This window comes from Cygnus olor, chromosome 15 (assembly GCF_009769625.2).
Source record: "Cygnus olor isolate bCygOlo1 chromosome 15, bCygOlo1.pri.v2, whole genome shotgun sequence".
NCBI classification, from domain to species: Eukaryota; Metazoa; Chordata; class Aves; order Anseriformes; family Anatidae; genus Cygnus; species Cygnus olor.
The window spans coordinates 11679512-11705210 of record NC_049183.1 but is presented as its reverse complement, the minus strand read 5'-3'; the positions used below and the strand labels follow the sequence as shown (position 1 = coordinate 11705210).

Genomic DNA, 25699 nt, shown 5'->3' with positions numbered 1-25699 from the left:
ACCTGACCAAAACAGTGAATTTAATTCTTGTAGGTGATTATGCTAAGTATAACTCATTCCTTTAAGATAAGCTGGGGAGAGGTTATGGTTGGAAGGAAAATCCTACAGAAGAAAAACTATCTAAACTATGCATTAACTAAGCAGCGTGATAAAGATTAATAAGAAAAATATTTCTGTATCTTTTAAAGCTTGCAAAGCAGTTGGGTGGTGTCTGCTCTGGTCAGAAATGTTGCTAAAGCATGTGTGAACATACCTGAGCTACCCAAGATGCTGATAGCAAAAAAAACAGTGGGAGCACTGGGTGCTCTGTGTAACTGCAGTTCTGAGGAGGCTGGGGCAGCCTGTGCTACTGCCACTTCTCTGATAGCAGTACCTAAGAGAGCTAGATTAAAATCAGCTCAGGAGCTCAGGTCATTCTGTGTGTGCTGAAGTCAGACCTCTGGGACTGCTGCAGTCAGCCACAAGAATTGTTAGGAGAGGCGACTGTTTCAGTCTTGGAACAGAAACAAGAAAAAACACCCATTTAGCAAACTTTCCTAAACACAGGAGATTAAGGGAAAGGTGGAGGGTGAAGAAGGTGAAAGCAGAATTTCCCTATTTCTTGAGCAGGACAGGCTATAGTCCATTGAAACTGATGTCCAGCAGTTTTTAAAAACAGAAAACCCCAAACATGCATGGAAAAAATATGCTTTCAGGTGCATTGGATTTGCACAGCACATTGTCATAGGAAGTTGTTGAGACCAAAATTATGGTCCCAATAGATTAAATTCTTGAATGGAGGGAATGTCCGTTGTTAGCTGCTAAACTCAGGGGCTTTGATAAAGCATCTCTTTTGGAAACTCCTGAAATTACTGAATGTTACATGCTAGAAGGATCACTTTGCTTGAAATGTTCTTTATGCTCTTTCCCTAAACCACTGCTATGGGTAGGATATAAGGCTAGGCGGGATTGTGGTTTGAGTTGGTGAAACAGGTGTTATGTTAGACAGCTGATTGTTTATTTAGAAAAAGTAGTGGCAATATCTTTTGTTTGCAGATTCAAAAAATCTCTCTGATGGAGTTTAAACTAATTTCTAAGTAAAACTGCATAAAAGAATGTTTATCAGGGAAAACATATTTAACATGTTAAGAGCTTAAGCATCAGGTAGAGAATATGCAGTGACTTAAAGCAAGTCTTAGCTCCTTTTCCATTAAAAAACCAATCAACCAACCAATGACAAAAAACAAAACAAAAAAACCCACAAAACTATGTGCTCACATTATTACTTTGAGTTCAGACAGTCTGCATACAGCCAGATTGCAACTATTCAGGTGCAACTCACCCTCCTGAAGATTTATAGCACAAGATCACGTCTTTTTGTGCTGTTAATTCATCTTGTCTTGCTCCTACATCTCAGGAGGATGCCAGTAGTTTGATTTATACTGAGGTAACTGCTTTTTGCCCTTAGAATGCTTTCTTTAAAAAAAAGCAAAAATGATAACGGAGACTCAGGAGACTAGTGTAACTCAGGAATAAATTATAATGCTTTATGAATGTTATCATTTTTAGGAAGAATATAAGTACAGTCAGTACAGGGGTAATCTATTCTGTTGATGAAGTTTTTAGTGCTTATAGTGCAAATATTCAGTGCCTTATCTTTATTTAGATTATTGACTAATTGAAAACACCTGTTTCATTTTTAGTTCCACAATAAGGGGAAGCTTGGACTAAATATAACTGGTTTCACTGCTATCAGTAGATGTTATAAGAAATACTCCCATTTATATAAAAATAATAACTCTGCTTATCCTATCAGTGATGCCATAGTGTAAGATAGATGAGGTTTCTGGATTTGAAGCGTCCTGGCACAAGTTAGTGTTGTTGCTGTCTCCTGAGGATGCCAGCTCAGGTAGTGTGTTAACTCTCTCATGGCCAGCTGCTGGTAGCCTGGCCACTGCTCAGGCACTCTTATCACTGCCTGTAGATAATTACATCACTACACATCCTGTTTCATCCTCTCTCTGTAGGACTGGATTTAGCTTCCACACCAAAGTAAGGCTCTTGCCTTTAACAGAGCAGCCAACTCTTCCTCTCTTGATGCTCATGGACCTATACAGCTAGGAGCAGGGACATCCCTTCAAGCACACCTCTGACCGCAGCATGTTAGAGGCTCTCAGCCAGTTTAGTCAGCTCTGTCAGATGCACAGCTCTTAAGCTGATTTAGGGGCCCTCAAGCCCTGTTTCACTAATCAAGTTCCAAAAAAAAGTTTGCCCACTTTGAAATCCTGCTCTTATTGGAATTGGTGCTTGCAGAGCTGGCTGAACGTCCAGCCCAGCATCTGTCTGCAGTCCAGCAAATCCTTCACTATGTTGGCTTGAGTTTGAGGGGCCTGTTGGACTACATTGCAACTCATTTCATGCAAGGTCAAACGTAAGATTATGGGATGGATAGTTTTGAGACTGTACTCCTGCAATTTGTCCTAATTCTCTTGCTGTGTGGTTTTCAATAGTGCATTGGGCAAGGCGCTCTGAGAACTGTTGAGCCTTTCAATTAAGGCTGATTGTCTAGCCAAGGCTAGGCAGTAGCTTTTCTCAAAGGCACTAAACTATATTGCTTCCTTTTATTGTCTCCCCGTTGTAGAAGATAACTTGAGGAAAAGAGTTAAGCTTTGACAGTTTTCCCACAGTAATTATTTTAAGCTGTGGGGCATGCCAAATAGAAATGATAGCAAGGAAAGAGACTGTAAAAATGGTAAAAACCAAAACAGACTTCCAATATGAGGATGTATTTTGGATTTGCTCTTGTTTTTAAGTTATGTAGATGCTGCGGTCCACTGCACTCTATTAGTTAATCATTAATCTCCTAACTGCATAAAAAGATTGCTCTTTCTTTTAAAATATTTTTAGTGCTGCACGAAGTCATTTTAATTAGGCACGTAGAATGGGGTTTGGGAATGTCCAAGCGAACAGCAGTAGGACTGAGTGGAGAACAGCAGTTCTCACAGCAGAGTTAGGATAATTTGAAGTTTGGCTCTGTTCCAATTAAGAAAAGCACGTTAGGCTTTGAAATGCGGGAAAACTACTGTTTTTCTTCGTGCTGTGCCTGTCTGCGACTCTGTGCTTGCTGCCTGGCAGCCTGGGTTGGAGCAGTACCCTGACAGCTTCGTAGGTTGGAGCTGGGGAGGTTCTGTGCCTCCCAGGGAGCTCAGCTTGCCAGCTCCACATCACCCCTAAGCAAGACGCTGGGGAGCGGAGAAAGTGGGCTCTGGGAAACCCGACATCAAAATACGTCCATAGATGTTTAGGTTTTGATTTACTGGCAAGTTGTGTAGAGTAAATCGAGTGGGATTTTATGGAGGAGAGGAAAATGTGGCAATGTTTTAGCAATGATTTCTACTCTGGAATAACGTAGGGAACACGAGATTTTGAGTAACCTTCCCTGCTTTCAGCAGCACATTTGATCTGAGGGTGTCAGAATGCTTCTAAACGTTAAGTAGGCCTACACAATAGAAGTATTTTGAGGAGCAACATGACATGCTAGCATTTATGATTCCCTCTTTGTCGAAAACCTCAATTGCTAACTTTTTTTGCCTGTGCTTTGGTGGTGCATTTCTGCCTTGTTCATGTAATAGGTCTTGTTGAGTTTGGTGGTGTTTTGTTCAGAATAAGTGTCTGCTGTGTTAGATGGCTAGAATGAAAATTAAATAAGCAGCTTTGGCATTACATATCCAGTGATTAAAAACTGTAAAGTGACTTAGGCATTCTGGTTGTTGCTGAAAAATGCACCATAATATTTTTGCATTTTAGTTTAAATTACTTTTATCCAGTAGAAATAGAGCTTTCTGCAGGCATGTTTCTTTTTTATACCAGGTATGCATGCATACATTATTATTTGGCTTTTAAAAGTCAGAATTGTTGGCTACAGTTCTCTTTGATTCTAAAAGTCTTTAAGAATCAGAAATATGGTCTGTGTTTTGTTAGATAACCTTTCTTTCATATGTATTCTTTCTTTCTTACGTACAATAAAATAAGAAGGGAAGAGGTGGTGATGGGTCGAGATACTGCAAGACACCAAAGGGGAGGACAAGAAGTGTTAATATGTTGCAGGAGGTAAGAGGGTGCCAGTAAAGGGATTCAAGAAGGCGAGCGATGCAGGCAGAGCCACAGAAGAGTAGGTGGATTTTTGGCAGGAGACTTTGCCTAGATTGGAAATTGGGAATGAACTAAGATGCAGAGAGGCCACAGAAGCTGCAGTGGTAGTAATCAAAATGGTAGATAAGTATGAAATGGATAAAGACATTAGTAGGAGGGGTGGATGTTAAAGGGATTTCTTAGTGATGCTGTAGAAGAAAGTATTTAACATCCAGAAGGCAGTGGACCAATGGTTAGGATTGTGTGAAAGGTCTCACATTACAAGCCTGAATGATCCTAAAAGATAGTAGAGTTGTGTACTGTGACAAAGAAAAGGCTGGGAAAGACATTAAGACCTCCCAAATTTCTCTCACTTTCAGTGATGGAATCAGTCGTTCCTGTGCTTCCAATGGAGTGGTTTGCTATAAATCATTGTGTCAGTCTCCAGAAATGATAATGTTTCCTCTGGGTCAGTTCCAGTGCAAAGAGAGATTAGTTGCTTGCATATGAACTGGGCTGTGCATTTGCTGTGGATAAAACAAAAGCAGATTCCGGGTCTGTCAGTCAGAAAACTTTGAGCGTGCTTGAGGGGAAAAAGGAAGGAAAAAAGAGAGAGACAGAAAATATTTCATTTGGAGTGCGCTTTGTGTTGTTCCTTTTGAACACAATGAGTAAGTTGTAGGAAGCAGAGCGGAGGTAGAGAGCAGTGATACCTAACGGCTGACTTGCTTTTAAAAGTCTTCCTGGAATGTTGTTGTAAAGCTATACAGTGATTTGGAGCCTTGTCAGGTGCTATCTTTCCTTGAACTTAAACATTGTGTTTCCAGACAGTGACAAAGCCTGAAAGGAGAGACTGGGAGAGGAAGTACTGAAAACGAATTTCTATTTGGAAATGCTCCAGCTAAGAGAGAAGAAAGCTGCTGGGTCAGGAAGCCTGTGTGCTCCTCAGCAGTAGTCTGAAAGGAAGAGTAAAGCTAAAAACTTGCTTAGCATTGTGGTCGCTTCACTTACAGTGTTTAAACTCATTAAAAACTCCTAAAAACATTAATCAAGAAAGGCAATGACCCTGTGCACTGATGACAGCATGCTAAATTCCTGTGTTTTATACATTAGTCTCCTGCAGCACCATTGTCTTAGCCAGAGGTGAATGCCCAAAAGATAAATGGGCCACTACAGATGTATTTGTTGGATCTGTTTTCTTTAAATTTGTTGCAAAGATGGTGTATTTTCTTACCTTTCCAATTTATGGCTTGGTTAGCATTGAATTCAGCTGTGGTACTCCAGTTTTACAGTCCATCTCCCCCAGAAATCACAGGGAAGGCTTGTTCAGAGCTGCAGCTAAGTTTTTAATCAGTTGCGACATGCTTTTCACAGAAGTAGGATTAGATCAGATATATATGAAACAGGGCATTACTGTCACACAGCAGTGATGGTTTGTAGATTTGGGGTGTGTTAATATATCACATACTGGACTGTAGCAATGACTCGGGAGGCTTCAGTCAGCTGTGCACACATGGCTCACATTGCCATTTAATGCTCCCTGAATTATACAGGATGCCCACTGGGGCTGGTAGGTACAACAAAGGGCTTGACCTTCTGGACTGGCAGCGGAAGGCCAGGCAAGGTCACCCAAAACAGCACTGGATGTAGAAATATGGACAGCTGAATCAGACCCTGTCTTTTGGAGAGCCGCATCTTACCTTGCTGCACAGGTCAGAAGCAACTCGCTGAAGCCAGTACCTCATTTTAAGGTGGGCATAATTGGGAAATACGATTGCTCTGCCATTGTGAATTATCTGTGCCATTTGAATAGCGAGTGAGATAGCCTGTTGTCATGACAACAAAAGATGGTGAGGTGTTTACTTGAAAGTGAGTTCTGCACAAGCATCCACATCAAGCCGTGTCTGAAGATCCCCGTTTGAAGAACTGCTCTTCAGAGGGTCTGTTCCTCCTTTAAAGTACTTGCTGTATTTGTGCGCTTTTACTCCAGGATATATGGAAGACGGCTTTGTGAAAGCTTAACCCAGGATACAGTCTGCGCTTTTATTTTCAAAAGGCACCTTTTAGTTCAGTAATGGAAATCTTACCTAGACTACAAATAGCGGCATATGGAAAAGCCAGCCAGTCAACTATCTGCTGTTTATATAAAAGGAGTTTGTAGCGAAGAGACTTCCTTTTAAAATGAATCATATGGTAACTCACTTTTATAATCCTTTAATATCTTTTTGGCTTTAAAAAGTATTTGGGTTTAAAAGCATGCTTTACGATATTAATTTTATCTCACTGAGCTTGCTTTCTCATATAAATCTGTGCTGTGGCAGAGGAGATGATATTTCTTAATTCCTTAGAAGTGCCTTTTTTACATGTGTACTGGAAAAGAGGTGTATATTTGATATTCAAATGGGGTAAACTATTGCTTTTCTCTGTGAGTGCATGTGCCATGTATAAAAAGAGCTGTGAAAGTGCTGCATACAATTAAATAGTTACCTGACTGCCTTCTTGTTGTAATTACCTTTTAGTATACTTTCAACTGCTTACAGTTCAGAAGGGTCTTCATTACCTTTCAGTTAAGCTAATGAAGAAGGTGCATTTGATTTTGTTCATTTAGTGTAAAAAGAGAACGTTACACTGTCAGAGATCCATGAGCTGAAATACCCACGAACATTATTTCAAATTCTTCAGTCATAGGTTTGGTTTTGATGACTAGGTGTCAAATATAATGAAAACACGTAGCCCACATACTTTTATTTATAATGTTTTTATTTCTGCAAGTGTATAATTGTAATTAAGGAAGCTCAAGGTAGTCAGAGAGCAGTTGTATGTGGGGAAGAAGTTGATGAGAATGCTTAAATAGGACTTGCAGTTTTTACACAATAGGAAAATCTAGCTGAGTCATTTGTTACATATATAGTACTATTATTTGAAATTTGAATTGGAAAAGTTCCAGTAAGAATTTAATACATCTGAAGTCAGCCTGTTTGTTTTCGTCTGCTTACATCACCTAATTCGACTGTGCTGTGACCCAGGAATTGTAGTCTACTAATTCCAATTAAAAAAAAAAATGATATCAGAAAGAACTCATCACTTTCTGAGGCAGGTCAGGACCTTGAAAAGTCAAATCTTTAGTCAGTCCTCCAAATTTTATCTCTGTGCTTGTCTCTTAAATATTTTAATAATCCTTTAGTCAAAACAAGAATGTGTGACTTGTTACTTTGAACTACGCAACATGGGAAATACTGTTTTGTTATTTATTTCAACTAGCAATAATACATTGCAGATCAGTGTGAAAGGCTCCTTAAGTTAATAACAGGGGCGATGTCAGTGATGGTGAAGAAAGAAACTGGAATAAGACCAGAAAAGACAAGTGGCATGACTGGATTTGTCAGACATTTGTAAACATCGGTGGCAAAACATATATTAATCATCTGTTTTTCTTGCAAGCTTAAAAATTGTGAACTTTTGCCAATTTTCTGTACCACTCTTCTAGTGTCATACCTGATGAGTTAACTCTAACTCATTTCCTGTGTCAATAAGACCAACTGGCTATGTTGGTAATTGGCCACATGTCTAGCACTGCTACTCCCAGATCCTTCCTCCTCCACTGCCTCCATTTACTAGCTGTAATTGTTCAGTCTCCTCGGAAATTAGTTGTATAAGACAGAGGCCGGGTTCTGGTATCTCTATCAAAGGGAAGTTGATTTTATTGGGCGTGCAGGAGCCTCAGCATTGATATATTTTTGTTTTTCTTCTGTGTAGCCTGCAACTCCGCTAATATGAATTCTCTCAAAAATACTAGTCGTTTAGTGAGTAGTCTGCTGATAGCTGACTGTGTATACATTGATCAACATAACTCTATCAGAGTGCATCTAATGCATGTGACAATGGAATAGATGACAGCAAATAAATTACCAGAATACTGCTGTCCAAGTCAGTGTGTCTGCTGACAATGTTCATGTCTCCCTGCTGCACAAACTCTTCAGTTTCCTTTATGGGACAAGCTGAAGGCTGAATGCACGGCCCATCCTGCTTCCATTCCCCCCCTGCCTTATCAAGGTCAGAGAAGGCTGGAAGGAGCAAGCTGAGCAGTCACTGAAGAGGCAGCAGGAAGCTGAAGAACAGGAGATGGGGCTCTGACACAAACTACTACTTGCAGTAGCCATGTGTGTGTAGAACCGGCAGTTCTGCGCAATTGTAGCTTTTATTTTTTAACATAGAACTTGCAGATTTTATTCCTGAAAATATTACGATTACAGGTAATTTTGTTTTCTTAATTCTTCAGAAGTCAGATAATTCAGTGCATGAACTGACAGCATCTTGCAACTCTCACATCCTGTCTTGCAGATCTTGTGTACTGTTTCCTGCTCTTGTTACTATCTCTCCAGGGATTCCCCTTCATATTTAGCTCTGTTCCATGAATGTGGACTTTGGAGAATAACCTCCCTATTGGCCAGCTAAGCCAGCTGTCATTTTTTGTAGTCCTCTGGAGCCTACCTTGGATTTTTTTCCTTGGAAGTAATCCCATTGGTTGTAAATCTCTTATATGGCAGAAATTCTCTAGTAGGGAGCATCTTCGTTCTTTCTGGTGATAGTAAGCCTGCAAAGCAGAGCAAGATGAAGAAACATACCTAATATATCGACATGTGACTTCTGGTATGTTCTCTGTGCAAGAGACCAAGATATGTACAAGCCAACTAAGAAAATAACAGCTGTGATGTTGGAGAGTAAGCAAAAGAGGTTTGTTCTTTTTGTTTCTCATCCAGGACTAGCTGCAATGAAATGTCTGCAGCTTATACATTGGTTTCCATTATGTGTGCAAGAGTTGGACAGGTCAATTAGTGATGATACCCGTATATGTATTGTAGTTAGTGGCAGTCCTTCCTGCTGCTCATGTTAAATTTTTCATTTTCTTTGACCAGTACACGTGTGTAAATTGACAAATGTCTAAATGTAGAAATGAAGTGGTTGCTGAGAGTTGTAGATGAAGGGCGTATTGAGTCTTATATACGTAGGAGCTGTTGCATTTGTCTCTTTTTGCCTTGCAGGAAGAATGCAAACAAATACTGGCCCGGCAGAAATCCAGTTCCCAGTCTGATTCTCATGATGACGAGATTTCCCCTCCTCCTCCCAACCCAGTGGTAAAAGCCCGACGCAGGAGAGGAGGGGTCAGCGCAGAGGTCTACACGGAGGAAGATGCCGTTTCTTATGTTAGAAAGGTAACGTGTTGCCATCTGTCTGACTCGGAGGTTTACAGGACAACCAAGTGAATCACATTTTGCTAATAATTTATAGTGCTTGTGATCATGGGTCAGCCTGTAGGGTGGTGTCCTCATGTCAGCATGTCCATGGCTCGACTGTCTTCTCAGCTCATTTGCTGCCTCCTTGACTAAGTACTTTCCCCATTAATTTTGCTTCACTATTCTGTCTTCTTTCCCTTTTAGAGGTGTGCTGCTAATCTGTTTCCCTCTTTAATGGAGTGGGTAATTCTCGGCCGTTTTCTTGCTGTTAGCAGAATTCTTCAGTTTCTGAGTTTTGCCAGAACTTCACAGTTTTGGAAAGTGACCCTTTCTATTGCTGCATTTCCTGCTTTTTCCCCCAGTCATGTCTACCTCAAGTTTTCTCCTAACCTAGGTCATGTAGGTTCCCTAGATCATTTCAGCCACATGGTTTCCATGTTCATTGGGTACTGCTTAACCGGATGGTTTTCAGAAGTCTGCTGACTATATTGGGCCACTTTGTGTCCACTGTCTTTGAAGAAATGATGATTGCAAATTAAATAGATGTAGCAGGAGTTAGAATAATGCAGTAAAAGGAATGTTACTGAAATAAGATCTTAGAATGTAAGAGAGACGTGAGGGAACTGCTGAGAGAGGAAAAATTTGCCTAGAACTTGTGGCTGTTAATTGAATAGTTCACTTTGGGTCTCGTCTATGTATGTCATTGGCAAAAATAGATACCATAACACAGGTGAGGGTCTGACATTGTCAAAGCCTTTACCTGACAGTAGTTTTCAGGTCTGCTCCTCAGTTATTGATATGAAAATCAGGTCCTCTTAGAAGTAATATGTAAAGTATCTGTTTGTAAGCCATTTGGAATATGGAAACCTGGCACTATTTAATAAGTCCTTTCAAATGGATATTTTGTTTGGGTAGGTTGCCTTTGTTCTATTTGAATGCTACTGATTTTTGGCTTTAGGAAATCATTGGCCAGTATCTCTCATGGGACACTTTCCAGCAAGTTTCAGAGTAGCTGTGCATTCACTGTTTCTGTGTAGCCATACTAGCCTTGGTTTTGGAGTCTGAACTTCTAAAAAGCTTGATGTGTAATGTAAAATAGAGCTGAGCTCATGCTTCGCTATAGTAGAAGTTTGAGAATCTGTTTTCCTTTAAAAATAAACCGTCTGTGTCAACTTCTGATCACTGCCATAGAAGGGTGCATAACATAATGTTCTAAACCTGGCTTAGTTGCACAAATTGCTCCCAGGACACAGATCTCTCCAAAACAGAAAATCCCATAAGCAGTAAAACCTGCAAATCCTGCTTTTCTGTAGCACTTTTCTGTATGGATTCTCTACTGTTAAATAAATGCTGATTACGCTCTGTGGCCTTTCCTTCCTCTAGATTTCTCTTCTTTAACTGCCTTTTTCATGAAAACGACTAGGTACTTTATATCATTGATACCTCTTAATAACTCTGCAAAGTTGTTTGAAACTGGTCAAAGCTTTTAGAGGTTATTAAATGACAGACATTATAATAATGTATGTCATACTTGTTTAAGGAGCTAGGCTAAAAATGCATTTCATAAGGTTGACAGATTCTACTTGTGTGCTTTCGTGCATGCCTGGAGTAAATTTAACCCAAAGAGCTTTTACTTTATGGGAATACATTTTGTCAGTCAATGTTTTTTGGCAGAACACTTCTTGCGTTTGCAGTCAGCTGTGTTTCTGTCATCCACGTATGATACAAGTTTGCTGGCTACCCTGGGATTTTCTGTCCCAGGAAATAAAGAATTAGGAAAGCTTTTCATCCTTAAAGCAATTATGGAAGAGTATTCTTGTGGCAGTTAAATAGTGCTTGCAAGTACCCTGTATGTTTTAAAAACACTGTGGTCAAAGTATTAATGCATTGCACTGTTAAATCTTGCATGATGCTTTAAAAGCCACTTTCAAACATTTTTCTTTTTGTGCAGTCTGTAATATCCTCCTTAAAAACTTCCAGGAGGGGGTAACATTTGGCTCTGTTTAATACAGGCTCCACATGACTCTCCTGAAAATCAAAGGAAATATTCATTCCCACACTCAGGTCACACCCCTGAGTAGTTTATGTTTCTAATGGAACCTGAAGTTACCTTTATTTTCTTCCTTTTTCAGCAGTGATGCCAGTAAGCCCCAACCGTAGGATTTCTAGGCAGTAATCGGTCTAGAGCCAGAAGAAGCAATACAGATCATATTCTGTGTGTTCTGTGGCAAGGGCTGTTGTGATTTTAATTTCCTAGAATTAGCTGACTGAGGTTAAAAAATAATAGTAATTTAGGGGATAGTTTCCTGTCAGGCTGTAGATGCTGCAATGAATATGGAACTAGCTCTGAGAGGTTTTGTGTCGGTGCTTTGTCTTCTGCCATAAGCAAATAATCCCATGGCGAATCCCATGGCTGTGTGTTTGTGGTAGAGGTTTCTAGAGCAGAGAAAGAAAGGGGGACACTGAAAGAACAAATTATGAAACAAATTTAAAAGTGTAAAAAGCAAGGCAAGGGTTGTATTAAACTATTGCAAACAGATGGATTTTTACATAGTGGCCTGGAAGAACCACTGGCTTGAATTCAGGTGTTGGATAGAAACACATCTGGGTCGTAAGTCAATTTAAAGGATCCCTTGAAGGCGTGAGCTATAGGATGAGTAGTGCTAAAGGCAGTGCAATGAGTTATGTCGCTTGAGAGAAAATCAAAGGAGATTTAACTGTGTGATTTGAGCGAACATCTGGCATGGTTCCATCCTGGGGAGCACAAAGAAAGATTTCTACAGAGGGTTATTTCATTGCTTCATTCCTGAAACCAGAGAAAGCAGTCAACACATCTGACAGAACATGTAGTTTACCAACTAACAGAAAAGGAACCTTGTCGCAAAGTGGATTATCTACTTGAAGAGCAAATTCAATGATTACTTAGAAAAGTGATATAAGACACGATCAAGTGATTGTTCCAGATGCTTCATTTTATTCAGATGCCTGGTTGCTGTGACAACTGAACAATCTTTCCTGTGTTTTCTGTGTCCCTGTCCCACCAGACCCACCTAGGTCTCTGCTTTGTGGATTTCATTGCTGCAGGTTGTGTCTGAGAAAGGCCAATCAACACTATTCTATCATCAGCCAGAAAAGCTGGAGTTGAATGTCTTAGTGATTTCTATTATCTACTCTTGGCTTCTCAGCAGTAAGCTGAACTGCTAGGGTGTTTTTAATAGAGCAAGAGATCATGACTGCAATTCAGTCCAGTTTCTTCTTATCCCGGACCTTGTATTTGTTTTTTGGTTGTCATATTGAGAACGTCACTTCTTATCCTCATGTTATGAAAACCATAGTTTCTTACTTTCTTAGTGGCTTTATATTATAGCCTAATGTGGTTGAAATCAAACTGCATCCATTATCTTGAATAATGGAATTTTCTATAGATTTCAAGATCTATGAAGAAATACAACCAGAAATGTAGTTACCCTTCTTCCTTTTCTCCTACAGGTTATTCCAAAGGACTATAAGACTATGACTGCTCTGGCAAAGGCCATCTCCAAGAACGTACTCTTTGCTCATCTTGATGACAATGAACGAAGGTATGAGGTGCTTTATGATTCTAAGGATTCTATAGCTTGACCCGAAGACAAGAAATTGTGTTAAATTTTAGCTGAGAAAGCTCCTCAGGGGTCAGAACTACTCACTGATGTGTTAGAGTTATACTAGATGTGCTCCCCCCCAAGATATTATGAAGAGGGTAAAATCGCAAGCTAAAAAAGAGAACAGATTCAAATTCATTCAGACATGCTTAATATTTTAAAATCAGCTGTGCCTGTGGTTAGAAAGGACAAAGATTCTGTCTGCATTGACGTTTTTATTACTGGCAGCACATCAAGCAATACAATCCTTCAATGGGATACTCGTAAGCTTTCAATCAAAGCACGTTTTCAAGTGTGCAAATTTTGCTCCCTCTTGCAGCCATTTACACAGTTTAATTACTTTGCAATCCTAATTATTATGATACCACATTAGCATGCAGATTTCTGGAGTAATTAGAAGAGGACTAACTGCACATTTCTTCGAGCTTTTTTTACCCACAACAGAGAATTCCTGAACAGAACTGCTGAAAATCCTAATTATACCATCTGCGTGCTACCATGACAAGCAATGGAGGGGTGGGTTTTCTGATTGTAAAAGGCACGTTTTGGTAAAATGTTATCTAAGTAGGCGTGAGAGGGAAAGACGGAAGGAAAAATGATCTGTCCTGCACTGTGCTGATTGTACATCATGGTTATGGTGTCTCCAAACCATTCCAGATGTCTCAATTATTTGTGTCAGCCAGATTATCCTGTTGTAGATATATGGTAGGAGGGAGGAGCTGTGCACAGTGTCACTCCCATGTGTGTGCTGCAGAAGGGTCATAGACTGTCTGTTTTTGCAGTCCTCGAACTACGGCTTTACCAGGTGTGTACTGCCTCTGCTGTCAAAAGCTTTAGAATCTTCTTGGTTTCCGGATTCTGCACTAGAGCGAATGCAGCTGGATATCACCTGCCTTGTTCAGGTGCCATATTCAGGACTCATGACAAGCATAGCAAGGTATTGCTCATGTTGGAGGAAAAGAGAACTCAAAGAAAGACACATGAATTCTGCTTTTGCAGACAGGATTGTGACGAACAAATAAATGTTCTTTCTTTGTATTCTGCTGAGCTTATTCTTGAAGTTATGCCATGGTCCTTATCTGTGTTTGCTTGTCAAGCGTGGAGGAGTCAGCAAGTTGCAGTATACCATTGCTGTCACTTGCAGTTTGCATCTGGTTGATGCAGATAGGTAGTTCCGTAAAGTATATGGCATATGACTTTGTTTGGGGTTCTGTCCTCTTGGAATGGTGGAAAACTAGATGAGGACATTTGATTTTCTGTGCTGCAGTGGTGGTGTTCATTTTCTTCAGTGCTTTCTACACTTATGACAGTATCATTGTTTCATTTAATTTTATGGTTGACCATTCTCCAAGATTTAGGAGGTATTCAGGTGGAGGAAGGATGGACTAGCAGGGCCAAAAATTAATTTACAGTGGATAACTCATACTTTTTCTTCTTTGAAAAGATACTTAAGTTAATCTGTTCCATGGCTATGTAGCCAATGGAACTTGTGTTCCACTTGCTGCTTCGCAGCTGTGAACGTTCTTATGTTTGACATGCACCCTGATTTGTAAACACAAAGTGTAATCTATTACTTTTGTGTCAAATATCCCATACGAATGAACTTCAGCATGACTTCTTACGCAACTGATAAGGTAAACAAGTATATTTTTGCACTGGTGTTTCAAATAGTTTTGTTCAGGTTTACATTCGTGGTTTTATTTTAGATAGCATCTTTTTATATGCCATGCTTAAAAAAGGTTTGCTGTCTGTCACACACATGTACACACACATGCACATGCTCTCTGGTGTAAAATTATACTGAAAAGTGCAATAAATGAGCAACCGTAACCTCATCAGTACTAAAAGTGACAGAGATAGTTTATCAGGAACTCTTGTCAAAATGTGTGTTTCAAGAGTAGCTAATAGTATAAAGAACAGTGCGGCTCTGAAAAGTGATGTGGCAGTCAATTGGTTTCTCTTGGGACTTACCCTTGACTTCAGTAAAATCTTGATAAAACTTGAGTAACATCCTTTGTTCTCTCCAAGTCAGTGGCAAAATGCCCATTATTGTAAGTGGAAATGTGTTTTTAAATCTAAGGAAGCTCTTTTTCTCATCTGCAAAATCAGAAATGTGTGGCTTTTTAATTGCATTTACGTGTGCACCTGATGGATATTTTATGTGTCCTTCTTTGTCTAGGACTGGTCTGTTACGTGTGCACTGACAGCAAAACTTCCAATTTACATGGATGTATCACGTTATTTATTTTTTTTAGAATTGGTAAGAAACTAACTGTAAAAAGTTAAAGCAGTGTGTTTTAAGTAGGTATAGTTTGGTTTTGATTATTTATTAGAGTATTTCACACCCAACACAAGTACCTTACTATATTAAAAATCTCTGTGAAATACTCACCAGCAGGATAACCATTGAAGACCTGTGGGAAAACAGGGATGCCTTGGGGGTGATAAGCGTAATTATGAACTGGACAGCTTAGTGAGTTGCAGAGAGTACATGGGTATGTATCGGTGTGCTTACACTGTGGACTTATGCTTGTGTTTTGGCTTGTTATTAGCCCAAGCTCAGTTACAGTCTTCTAGGAGCAAGCTCATGTCTGGGTTTATATATATGTGCTTTGATTTGGTTTCCTTTTTTCGTTGGGATGTTTGGCAAACCTTGGCCCTTTCACTTTGTTCAGACTTTGGTGTGTCTGCTTTGCAGTTAGGATGTATTTAGCGGCTGGCAGTTGAGCGTGGATTTTTCATAGTGCTCTTATATCATCCTGCAGGTCCCTAGGCACGAGTACTTTAACTCTACTCTCTCCTCCTTTCCCCCACCCCATATGATGGCATATTGGCTGGCTTCTATTCACGTGGGGGTTTTGCCCTTCATTCCGTGTTTCTTCCATACTCCACTTCCTTCGTGACTCCACCCCAAAACTCTTGGAAGAGAGTTTTATTAGGTGGGCAATGAAGCATATTACTTAAGCTCAGATGTGAGTCCAGCAAGATGTTTTTGGAAAAGCGTAGTTCATACTGATGCGCAAACATCATGCAGAAGCTATGGAGCTGGCCACCAAGAGGACAGTTTTCCAAGGCAGAGAGCACTCTAACAACCTGCTAGTTATGACCACTGCAAGATCAGCAACTCGGTGCCTATCTGGTCCTGACTTGGTGCCCCCTGAAGCCTCACATATGTATGAATAGTGCTTCATAACCGATTCTCGTGTGACAGCTCTGGAGGTGTTCCTAGCAGCACAGAACAACTTTTGATGCAGAAGACAATCCTGTGCAGGCTGTGCACCCAGAAGATATAGGAATTGCCCGGCAGCCTGTTCAAGGATAAACAGCCTTGAGAGCTTTGAGAGAGAACATCAGTGGATTTGGACCTATAGCCAGGTAAGATGCATTCACCCTCTTTTGATATTACTGGGGAAAAGTGAAATGACAATATTAACTGTGAGGTATTTTTGCATTATAAATATAAGTTTAGTTTATATAGTTGATGGTCTTTGCCATGATTTGTCTTTGACTTCAGTTGAGGGCAGAAGCCATCTTGTTTCTCTGTTGTGTTCTAGACGAAGTCACAGTAAAAATTACTTAATAAAACACTACTGTTCCTTGCTTATGGTATTTGTGTTTAATAAAAAGAACTCAAAAATTAAATTACACTTAGATGCACTTTTTGAAATACTCTCTTCTGTTATCTTTGTAGTTTCCCTCCATAATGCTGGTAGGAAGTTATGTTAGGTGACCTGTGCTATTGATTCTGATGGCTGAATAAAGTGAAGAAGCTCCTTACTGACCTTACTCCTCCTAGCTCCAACATGATCTCATGGTTCAGGTCCAGCTACGCTCCTAACATGCCTAATTCTGAAGGTTGTTAGAGTTTGCATAAACTTTCCCCCTTCTTTTGGTATATGGCACTTGAGAATTTTGCATATGGGACAAATCAGCAAGGCAGGGTGCGTTGTATTGATGCCCTCTACTTAGTTGTTTTTGTTCACTCAGCAGGCAATGAATGATTTATATCTATGCGAAGATAGAATTACACCCATAGCTTGGCAGCAATTTATTTCCTTTCCCACTCTTGGATTTCCAGCAGATTAACATCCTCTAAGGCTTCCTCGTTGTGAAATGGTGTATAAAGTCAGAACTGGTGACAAGGGGCTAGTTTGATTGTCCTAATCTCTCTTAACCTAGCAGTGTAGCTTGCAAGAATGTTTATTGGTTCAGCATGTAATGCTGCAATACAAGTACACACCCTTGGTTTTGCTATGACGTTGTATAGTAAAGGGGAAAAAGAAGGAAGAGATCGTTCATTTTCTTTCTGTGGATAAAAGTAAAATATTTTATCTCATTATTTCACTGATAGGTTGTTCAGTCTCTACAGGACTGGGGCAGCCACTGAGGACTCTGGCCTGAAGGGGGACAATGAGAAGGTTTCGAGGAGACCTGCTGTGGGAATGGAAGTTGGACCCAAAGCTGACGATACTCAAGGAGGAGGAGAAGGAGATGTAGCTGCAGCATAACCAGTGAATGAGAGAGCAGGACTTGAGATCAGGAGGCATGTCATCTTGGTTCCAGAATGTCACCAGTGCTTGCTCTGCTGTGAATCATGAGCTGTGCCTTTCAGTCCCCGTTCAGAAGTGTGGTGGACTCTTAACCACATTAAGAAGTGGAATGGGTAAATGTTCACCATGTATTTATGTAAATGCTATGTAAAATTTATGTGTTAAGGCTATGTAAAACTTTTTCATGAAGGAGCAGAGGGTGTACATAGCTATTTAATGTGCACTTCCAGACTCCACTTCTAGAGTTTTTGCTAATAGCATAACTTTTACAAGCATTTTATTCTTTATTGCTTCTTTATAAGCAGCTGTGATGGCTGTGACAGCTTTCAGAATATTTTTGTGTAATTTATTACTTGGATTAATAATAAATCGGTTTGTTTGAACAGTATATTGGTGTGAAAGTACTTTGGAAACAAAAGTTAGGAAAATTTATTTAATGCTTTTGCTAAAATATCAAGCTCTTATTAAGGCACAGAAAAGCAACAACAAGTAAACTAAATGATAAAAAAAATGGCTGTATTTATTAAAGCAACACACAGTGTTTCATTGCTTGTGTGTTGCCTGCATGGCAAAGATGTGAGGATAAAGGGCATTTTTTTTTAGTTTTCTATGCTCATCAGAGCCAACACATAACATGAAAATTGGCACTTCTATTTGGCATGCAAGTCAATCAAGAGTTTTCTCAAAGTAAAAATTCTTACCTTTTTCCCAGCACCCTTTCAAACATTGTGGTGGGCAGACACTACTGTGATACTACGGATAGAATTGGACACAGGTATTTTAGATACCATTATCTTGCTGTTAGCATTTCAGAAAGATGTTCTACTACCTTCTTACAAATCTTTTAATGATGTTGTCTCCAATTCAGGCAGTTTTGTAATCCGTGATTGGTGCCAAAGTTGACTCCTATAGGGAGATACTGGGCATAAACATACACTATTTGAAGGACACTAAGGTCCAAATTAAGATTTCCTCAGCACCGAGATACAGTAACGTTCTTAAAATGTATTAAGGGCGCCCTCAAAGCGGAAATGAGTAATGTGTCTGTCTCCTGAAGACAAAACATCAGAATTAGGCTTAAATTGTAGAAGATGGATGTAAACTAGACATGTGGTAATAATTTCTAGTGGTAAGGACACTTAGATTGTAGAGCGAGCCTATGATTGTTAAGACTGGTTGGGCAATTTCTTTGAACATAATTTAGTATGTCCTGTGTTTGGATGGGAGAAGTCTCTTAGCTCTGTTTTTGTCATGCTTGGATCCTCAGTAGTAGGAGACATTCGTGTATTCCTGTTTATATCTTTTTTCCTCATTTTAAAATGTATTTGAAGGGTTATTGTTTCTTCTCACATCTTTTGTTTTCTCTATTGAATCTCATTCTCCCCATCTTTCTTGGCAGACCAGGTTCCTCAGACCACTGACCATTTTTGTTCCCCTCAACTTTCTTCAGTTGGTCCACATCTTTCTTGTTTCTCTGTATTTTTCACAGCAACAGGAGATTGTTGACTTCCATTTAGCATGTGATCCTTGGAATCATTGGATCCTTTCTGCGTAAATGCTACCTTGGCAGTGAGTCTTCACCATGTGTTTGGACTATTTGGGTTATTTCTACCCAAACATAATGCTTAGCAGTTGTGTCTTTATTGAAAGTTAATCAATTTTCTCAGTCCATTTCTTCAAGTTATAGTCATTTTACATCCTTATCTTGTTTCTAACTGCTTGTAGCTCCTTTTCACCTAGGTATGGTCTTCAAATTCAGAAAACAACCTATTCTGTCATCCAGATCATTAATGACTTGGGTACTTTTTCAGTGTAGGCATAATCTAAATTCGTGAAAAGTGGTTTCCCTTAGCTAACAGGTGAATTTTAGTTGTTGTCCTGTTGATCTCACATTAAAATATTTTTGAAACTTCTGGTGATTAGTTAATTTCAAGGACATTATTATTACTATAAGCTTTATTCACTTCTGCATAATACCATGTTTTATTAAAGCACTGGCTGCAGGCCAGCTGGAAAGTTTCATATATGTGGAAGAAACCTAAGACGGCACCATTCAGGAGCAAGATATTTTAGAAACAGGATGCCACAGCTATGACATATTCATTACACATCCTGTATTTTCATTGCATTTGTAACTTAACTCCTTTGTTAAAAAACAAACAGATCTAGCTTCTGCCTGTGCTTCATATATTGCACACAGTGTGCAGAACAGTGCAAGAAAACTTCCATTCCCATGAAACTGCTTTATTATTTCTGTAGCTCCAGGAGTCCACATTGTGCTAAAACCATGTGGATGTTTAGGGAGGATATTTACTCTGCCTGCTGTGGGCATCTAAGTTGGCTACTGCTCAAAAACACCTAAGCTGGGAGCCTCAGGCTATGGTTTCACAATTGATTTAACCCAAACCAACTCTGAGCTGCTACGAAAGGAGGAAGTAACACAGTTAGTGCAAGACTTGGCTACACATTGCTTTTGCTGTCCTTGTTCTGGTATTAGCACTTGAGCAGCCACAGGTAGCCAGCTCAGCTCTCTGAAGAGTGGTGTCCCCACCCTCCCCTTGTAGGGATAGTTTTCAAGTCAGATCAGTTCCTTCCACCCTCTACCTGGCTGCAGAAATCCTTCAGCTTGCCTAAGGGAGGCAGTGGAAACGTGCAGCTGAGGGAAGAGTGCAGGGCGGGACCTCCCTTTTGGCAGCAGCAGCAACTGAGATCAAATTAAGGGATGGAAAAAACCGCACCTTGAGGTCCTTTAGTAGTCATTGGACAAAATCAGATGATTGAAATAGGTGGTGTGAATACCTCTATAATGAGCAATTGTTCCTTGCCAAGAATGCTCAAAATGTAAAGAGGTAAGCCACTCAGAAGGTGAGAGATGGAAAGAATAAGAGATGTGAGAGAAATTGCACAGCACAGCATGGCTGAGCTGGGGGCAGAGGGCTTTTTTGAGTCAGTAACATGGCTTCCTTGTGTGACGTTCATTTTTTTTTATGTGACCAAACTGTTGGAGGGGTTTCCTCCCCCTCCTTTTTGAAAGTAGCAACAGGGAGAGGATGACTGCATCATCCCAATGCACTCTGTGCAGGGTGCACAAGGGATGGGCTGCATCCTGTGAAGGTTTGTAGAGGCGTGGACGTCCCGTCTGTGCTGGAACTATAGGAGATGGTCAGCAGACCGTGATAACTTGGGGACAGAGAGGATGTGTATATACAAATTATATGTACGTGCAACAGGTTTGGTAGTGAACAGACTGGTGCACAAACTCTGTGAGAGATTTTTTCTGAGGTTCAGTCATATTTGATGATTAGCTTGTTTTTTTGAATTCTGCTTGTAAACAACCACGAAGAGGAAGCGCATCTCTCAAATGAACCAAAGCATACTAAACAAAAGGTTTCCTTCTTTGGATAACACCAAGGTATTTTCCAGGTAAACTGTCTGGCAATCCAGCATTCCTTTGTGTCTTTTATGCCTTGTTTATGGCCTTGATTCAGCACGCTTTTCAAAAGAGCGTGCTTAACTGTAAATGTGATTGTTCATTGACTTGCCATGGATGTCAAAGGAACTATTCATGTATTTAAATTGAAGCAGATTCGGTCTTGCTGAATTGGAGCTTGCCAATGAGGAATACTACTTAAACTAGGAGAAGTTATGGGTTTTGGAGACAAGAGTCATCTGGCAGTAGTGATGGAAATGAAACCAGGTAGAATTGCCCAGCCACTTGGAAAATAAATGATCCAATTCTCCATTCAAGGATTAGCTGTGAATTTAACACTGACTTTATTTTCCAGTGCATCCATCTCATTTACCCAAGAATTATTGTCTTTAATTACCATTGTGGTGCCTGCAGGCAGCACTCTTTAAATTAGTTATGCAAAGTTCTGCTCTCAGCAGTCATCAGGAGATTGTATCTGCTTTACTATCAATCCCTCTACAGCAGCGTGACAGCATTCAGATTTTGTACTACAGAATCATTTTTGTGATGTCAGTTTTTGGCCTGGTAGATAGGTTATTCTCTTAAACATAACTAAAAGCACACACATTTGGTATTTATGGATATTTTTATCTTTAGAAACAAATACTGTCAGTTCATAGCTTTTTAGAGGTTGTGATTCACCCTCAGTGTTTTGTTAGACAGTTTATATTCTTCATCACAAATACTAGTGGCGCCATTCCTAATGGCAGTTATTTTTAATTCTGCATAGAGTAGTGGTTTACATATGGGCAGTATGTCACCAATTCCAAAAAAACAGATTTAAAGCAGAGAAGTAATTTACCTAAATCCTTTTAAACCTAGAAAAAACAGCCCAAGACGAATAGTATTCACGCATGCTTATAAAAAAAAACTGTATCTGTATAAGTAAAACAGAAAAATTAAGACTGCCGAATTTAACAGGCCTTGTAAAATCTTTCTACCACTGCAGTATATGTGACTGTGCCTTTGTGGGCTTCTTTACACAACAATTAGCTGGCAGTCGTTCTGAAAATGCATTACTCAATGCTAAGGCTTTCCAGAATTAAACATAAAGGTTGAATAAAAAAACATCCACTCTTCTCAGCAAGTCTTTATCCTTCGCATCAGAGCAGCTGGAAGCTTGTTGGGAGCAGTAATTTGTCTCTGTGTATGGAAGAACAATGGTTTATTTCAACTGAAGTTCTTTAAAGCGAAGCTTCCTTTTCTTCTTTCTTTTTTTTTCTTTGTTTCAGAAAGGTTGTAGGTAACCTGTCAGCAGTTACTCCTACTCTAATAAGTCTTCATTAGGTGACTGATTTTGCAACCTTCCACAGCTTCGAAAGCCTACCTTTCTTCAAGTGGGAGTATTACCGGCACCGGTACCGGAGGATCAACTGTATGATTAAGTTGCTTAGTTATGTATTTAGAAGGGGATGTTCAAAGAGCTTAAAGGAACTAGATATTCACATTGATTGATATACAGTGGGAAGTGAACTATCAACTCTTAGAAGGTTCTCTTGAAAATCCCCATTTTATATTGTGAATGTTTCGACCTGTTCATTTCCATTACAAGATGACATCTGCTGAGTAACACAGTTTGAATAGAGAGACAGAAACCGACCTTAGAACAAAAAATAATCTGTAACACTAAGGTGTTTAGGTTTTTTTTTTCTTATAGAAACAGAGATTCAGCTTAGCAAACAGATGAAATTTCTCTGTCATTCCAGTGCACTTAATGGAAATACCAAGTGGAACTTAACTTGATCGTTAGACTCCTAACTCTGTTCTAATGAAGAGAAGTCTGACAAACCCAAACAATGATTTAGTTCTTGTTTTACAAGTTTCTTACTAAAGATTTTGACCTGAAGTACATTGCATCTTGTGAGGTAACAGCTGGTCTATCATTGTCTTTGGAAAAAAGTAACAGTTGCTAAGATTTCAAGAAACAAAGATGGTCTTTGAATCAACTGGAACAGCTGTAAGAGACTGACACACCATGCACTGTCAGCTGCTTAATTCAGATATTGAGACTGGCCCAAACTGAATGCGTTAACCCTTTGGCACCATCATATTCCTTTTCTCTCTTCCTGCTATTCTTTTAAAAGAAGGCCATAAAAATAAATTTAGTTTTCTAATTGCCTTTTGCGTCCTGAAATTAAAGAAAACACAAAGCTCTGACTTCTTTTACATTTATTCAGTTTTTATAAGCAACATGAAGACCTGCTTGTGGACAGAAAATTTGCACTAGAAGCATATAATGCAGTCCACCATGTACTGCATTAAATAGAAAACAGTAGTACGTATCCAGAAAATGGCATCAGATGCTGTTTTAAGGCACTCTTTGCAGTTCTTAAGTGCAGAGTGTGTTTAGTTTAATAAAGCAGAGTGAAAGGTGACTTGATCATGGTCTAGAAGGGGAAGGTGGGTGACAGCAAAGGTCTCTTTAATAGACAGAGGTTTGTGAGATCCAAAAGCTGGTGGCTGAAGTTGGGCACATTCAGACTGGAAAAGTTGAGTTTTTGCTTTTTTGAATAAGCAGGGAACAGATCCATAATTTAAATTAGCTCGGCATGTGGCAGATTTTCCATTGCATGAAGTCTTCAGATCAAGCTTGGCTCTCCACTGCTGCTAGTTCTTAAAGAACTTTCTGAAGTGCTCCATTATATTCTGTTTTTTTTCAGAGATGGCAAAATGTGATGACACGAAAATTTATTTCAGTTAATGAAGAGTCAGCACTCATCTCTTGTGAACAAAACACTTGAAAATATGACTTTGGTATGCCTGAAAGCCAAGCTTGGGGCCTGACTGATTTTTGGATGCCTGAAATAGGCACGTGTTGGGTGTCTTTCTAAACTATTGTTTTAGTTCAATTACAAATGATTGGATATTATTCAGGAGCCTCTGAAATTCTGTAGTCTGTGGTAGATAGCATCAGGAAGGCTGTGACTGCCTTAGCACCTATTAATCAGTCGTCTCTTCATACTGCACATCATGGTTGATCTCACTGCTAACAGGGAAGGTGGAGCATCCACCAGTGGTACCACTGAGCCTTCTGCTTTGTCCAAAGTGCTTATGTGACCAGACGAGGAAACTGGTGTCTCAGTACTGAACATTGTGTATTCTTGCCCAAAGAGCCACGTCTGCCCAAGCTCACTTCTAAGTGATAGTATTTACGAGCAGTGCATGGTGATGGCTTCTTGCGAAAATTATTTCACTGACCACATATAACCTACCTTCTTGTGCCCTGTGCTTTTATGTCCTAATCCTGCACCATTTGGGTAACTAAAAGATTGGGAATTAACTAGAATATTGGCAATTATCATCACTGTTTGCAGAATCAGGTTCAGTTCACTCTTCTGTCTGTGGATAAAGCCTGAGAAAAGTGGATTTGTATCATGATTCCAGAGGATTTGGAAGTTCTTTGCTAATGTGAATGGATATCCTAGAATAAAGGCTGACATAAATAGAATGATTTTCCAGATACAATAATTGAGGTAAGAAGAATAAACTGCACAGTGTGGAGCTTTAACTCACATTAATGGGAAAGCACTTCACTGTCCTGATAATCTATTTTGTATTTAGAGTTACTACAAGGCCCATGTAAAGGCTAGACCTCCTGATATCACTCTTTGAATTTGCAATGAAAGACCGAGTTTGCTGTCATTAAGCCAAATTCCAGCTTAGGTTTCCACATTTTTTTTCTTTTGTATTTCTGATATTCTGTGAGATCTATTTATCATGGAAAGTCAACTGTATAAAGATTAAAAAGATTGGGAGAAATGAGAAACAAAGCAATATATTTACATATTTTCTGAATTTAATATTATCTTATTTATTTTGTGTTTAAAAGATTAGCAAGAAGACTTTGCTGCTACGTTTGAAATACTCACTCATTTTTCCTCTGTTCATTGTCCAATAGATAAACTCTGGTCCAAGCCCTTTCCTCACAGAGACACATCATGATACCGTGAGGCGAATGGGAATTGCTTTTTAATATCCAGAAACAGACCTTGGCCTTTTGGCATCCTGATAATTCCCAGAACAGCTAACTGAACCTTCACCATGATAGACTGGATTTGCTATATTAAAATATTGTAGCGGTGCCATGGTTCCAAGTCCCTATAGTTTCATCACCACAGTTGACCTGTGTTCCTTTTACAGCTGCTTTCATCAGCATGGTTACAACATCAATGCAGATTTTTCTTTGCTTTTAGAAAAGTGGTTTAAAATAGTGATTTGGCATAAGCTGTGTTTCATCCAAGTTTAGTTGCTGTTCCTTAATGGTATGTCATGTGTCATGTTTTCTTTCTTATTTATTAAACCCTGTGCTTTGACTGGAACTTCTTTCCAAGAATACAAAATAATTATTCTATTATTGGAACATACAGTTTGATTCCTTGACAGGTGGACAAGAGCTTTGCAGCACTATCAAAACCATCCTCAGCAATGTCAGTCAGTTTACCCAACTTCTGGTACAAAAATATTGCTGAAATAAAGCTGCTCAATGGCTTAGGCAAATTGTTGTGGCATCTTTTGGACTTCATACTCTCCTTGTCAAACTCAGTCTACTCGCTGCTACTGAGTCATCTTGGAGCAGGGGCTATAAAACAACCCTTTTTAATGTCTCATGCCTTCTGTGCACATCCTAATTGAGCTCTTCATAGATTTTAACATCCCTGAAGTTTTCTTGGCCATGCTACAGCGTATTAATATAGA

The 25699-nt window shown here is 39.5% G+C and overlaps 1 protein-coding gene across 2 annotated transcripts in view; it reads left to right on the top strand.

The window, feature by feature from the left end:
* PRKAR1B (protein kinase cAMP-dependent type I regulatory subunit beta) overlaps positions 1-25699 on the top strand; it is a 100329-nt gene that overhangs the window by 5879 nt on the left and 68751 nt on the right. For both annotated transcript variants that reach the window (XM_040574548.1, XM_040574547.1), the window contains exons 3-4: positions 9153-9323; positions 12834-12925. In XM_040574548.1, the coding sequence (XP_040430482.1) occupies positions 9153-9323; positions 12834-12925 (263 nt within the window). The remainder of the gene's footprint in view (positions 1-9152; positions 9324-12833; positions 12926-25699) is intronic.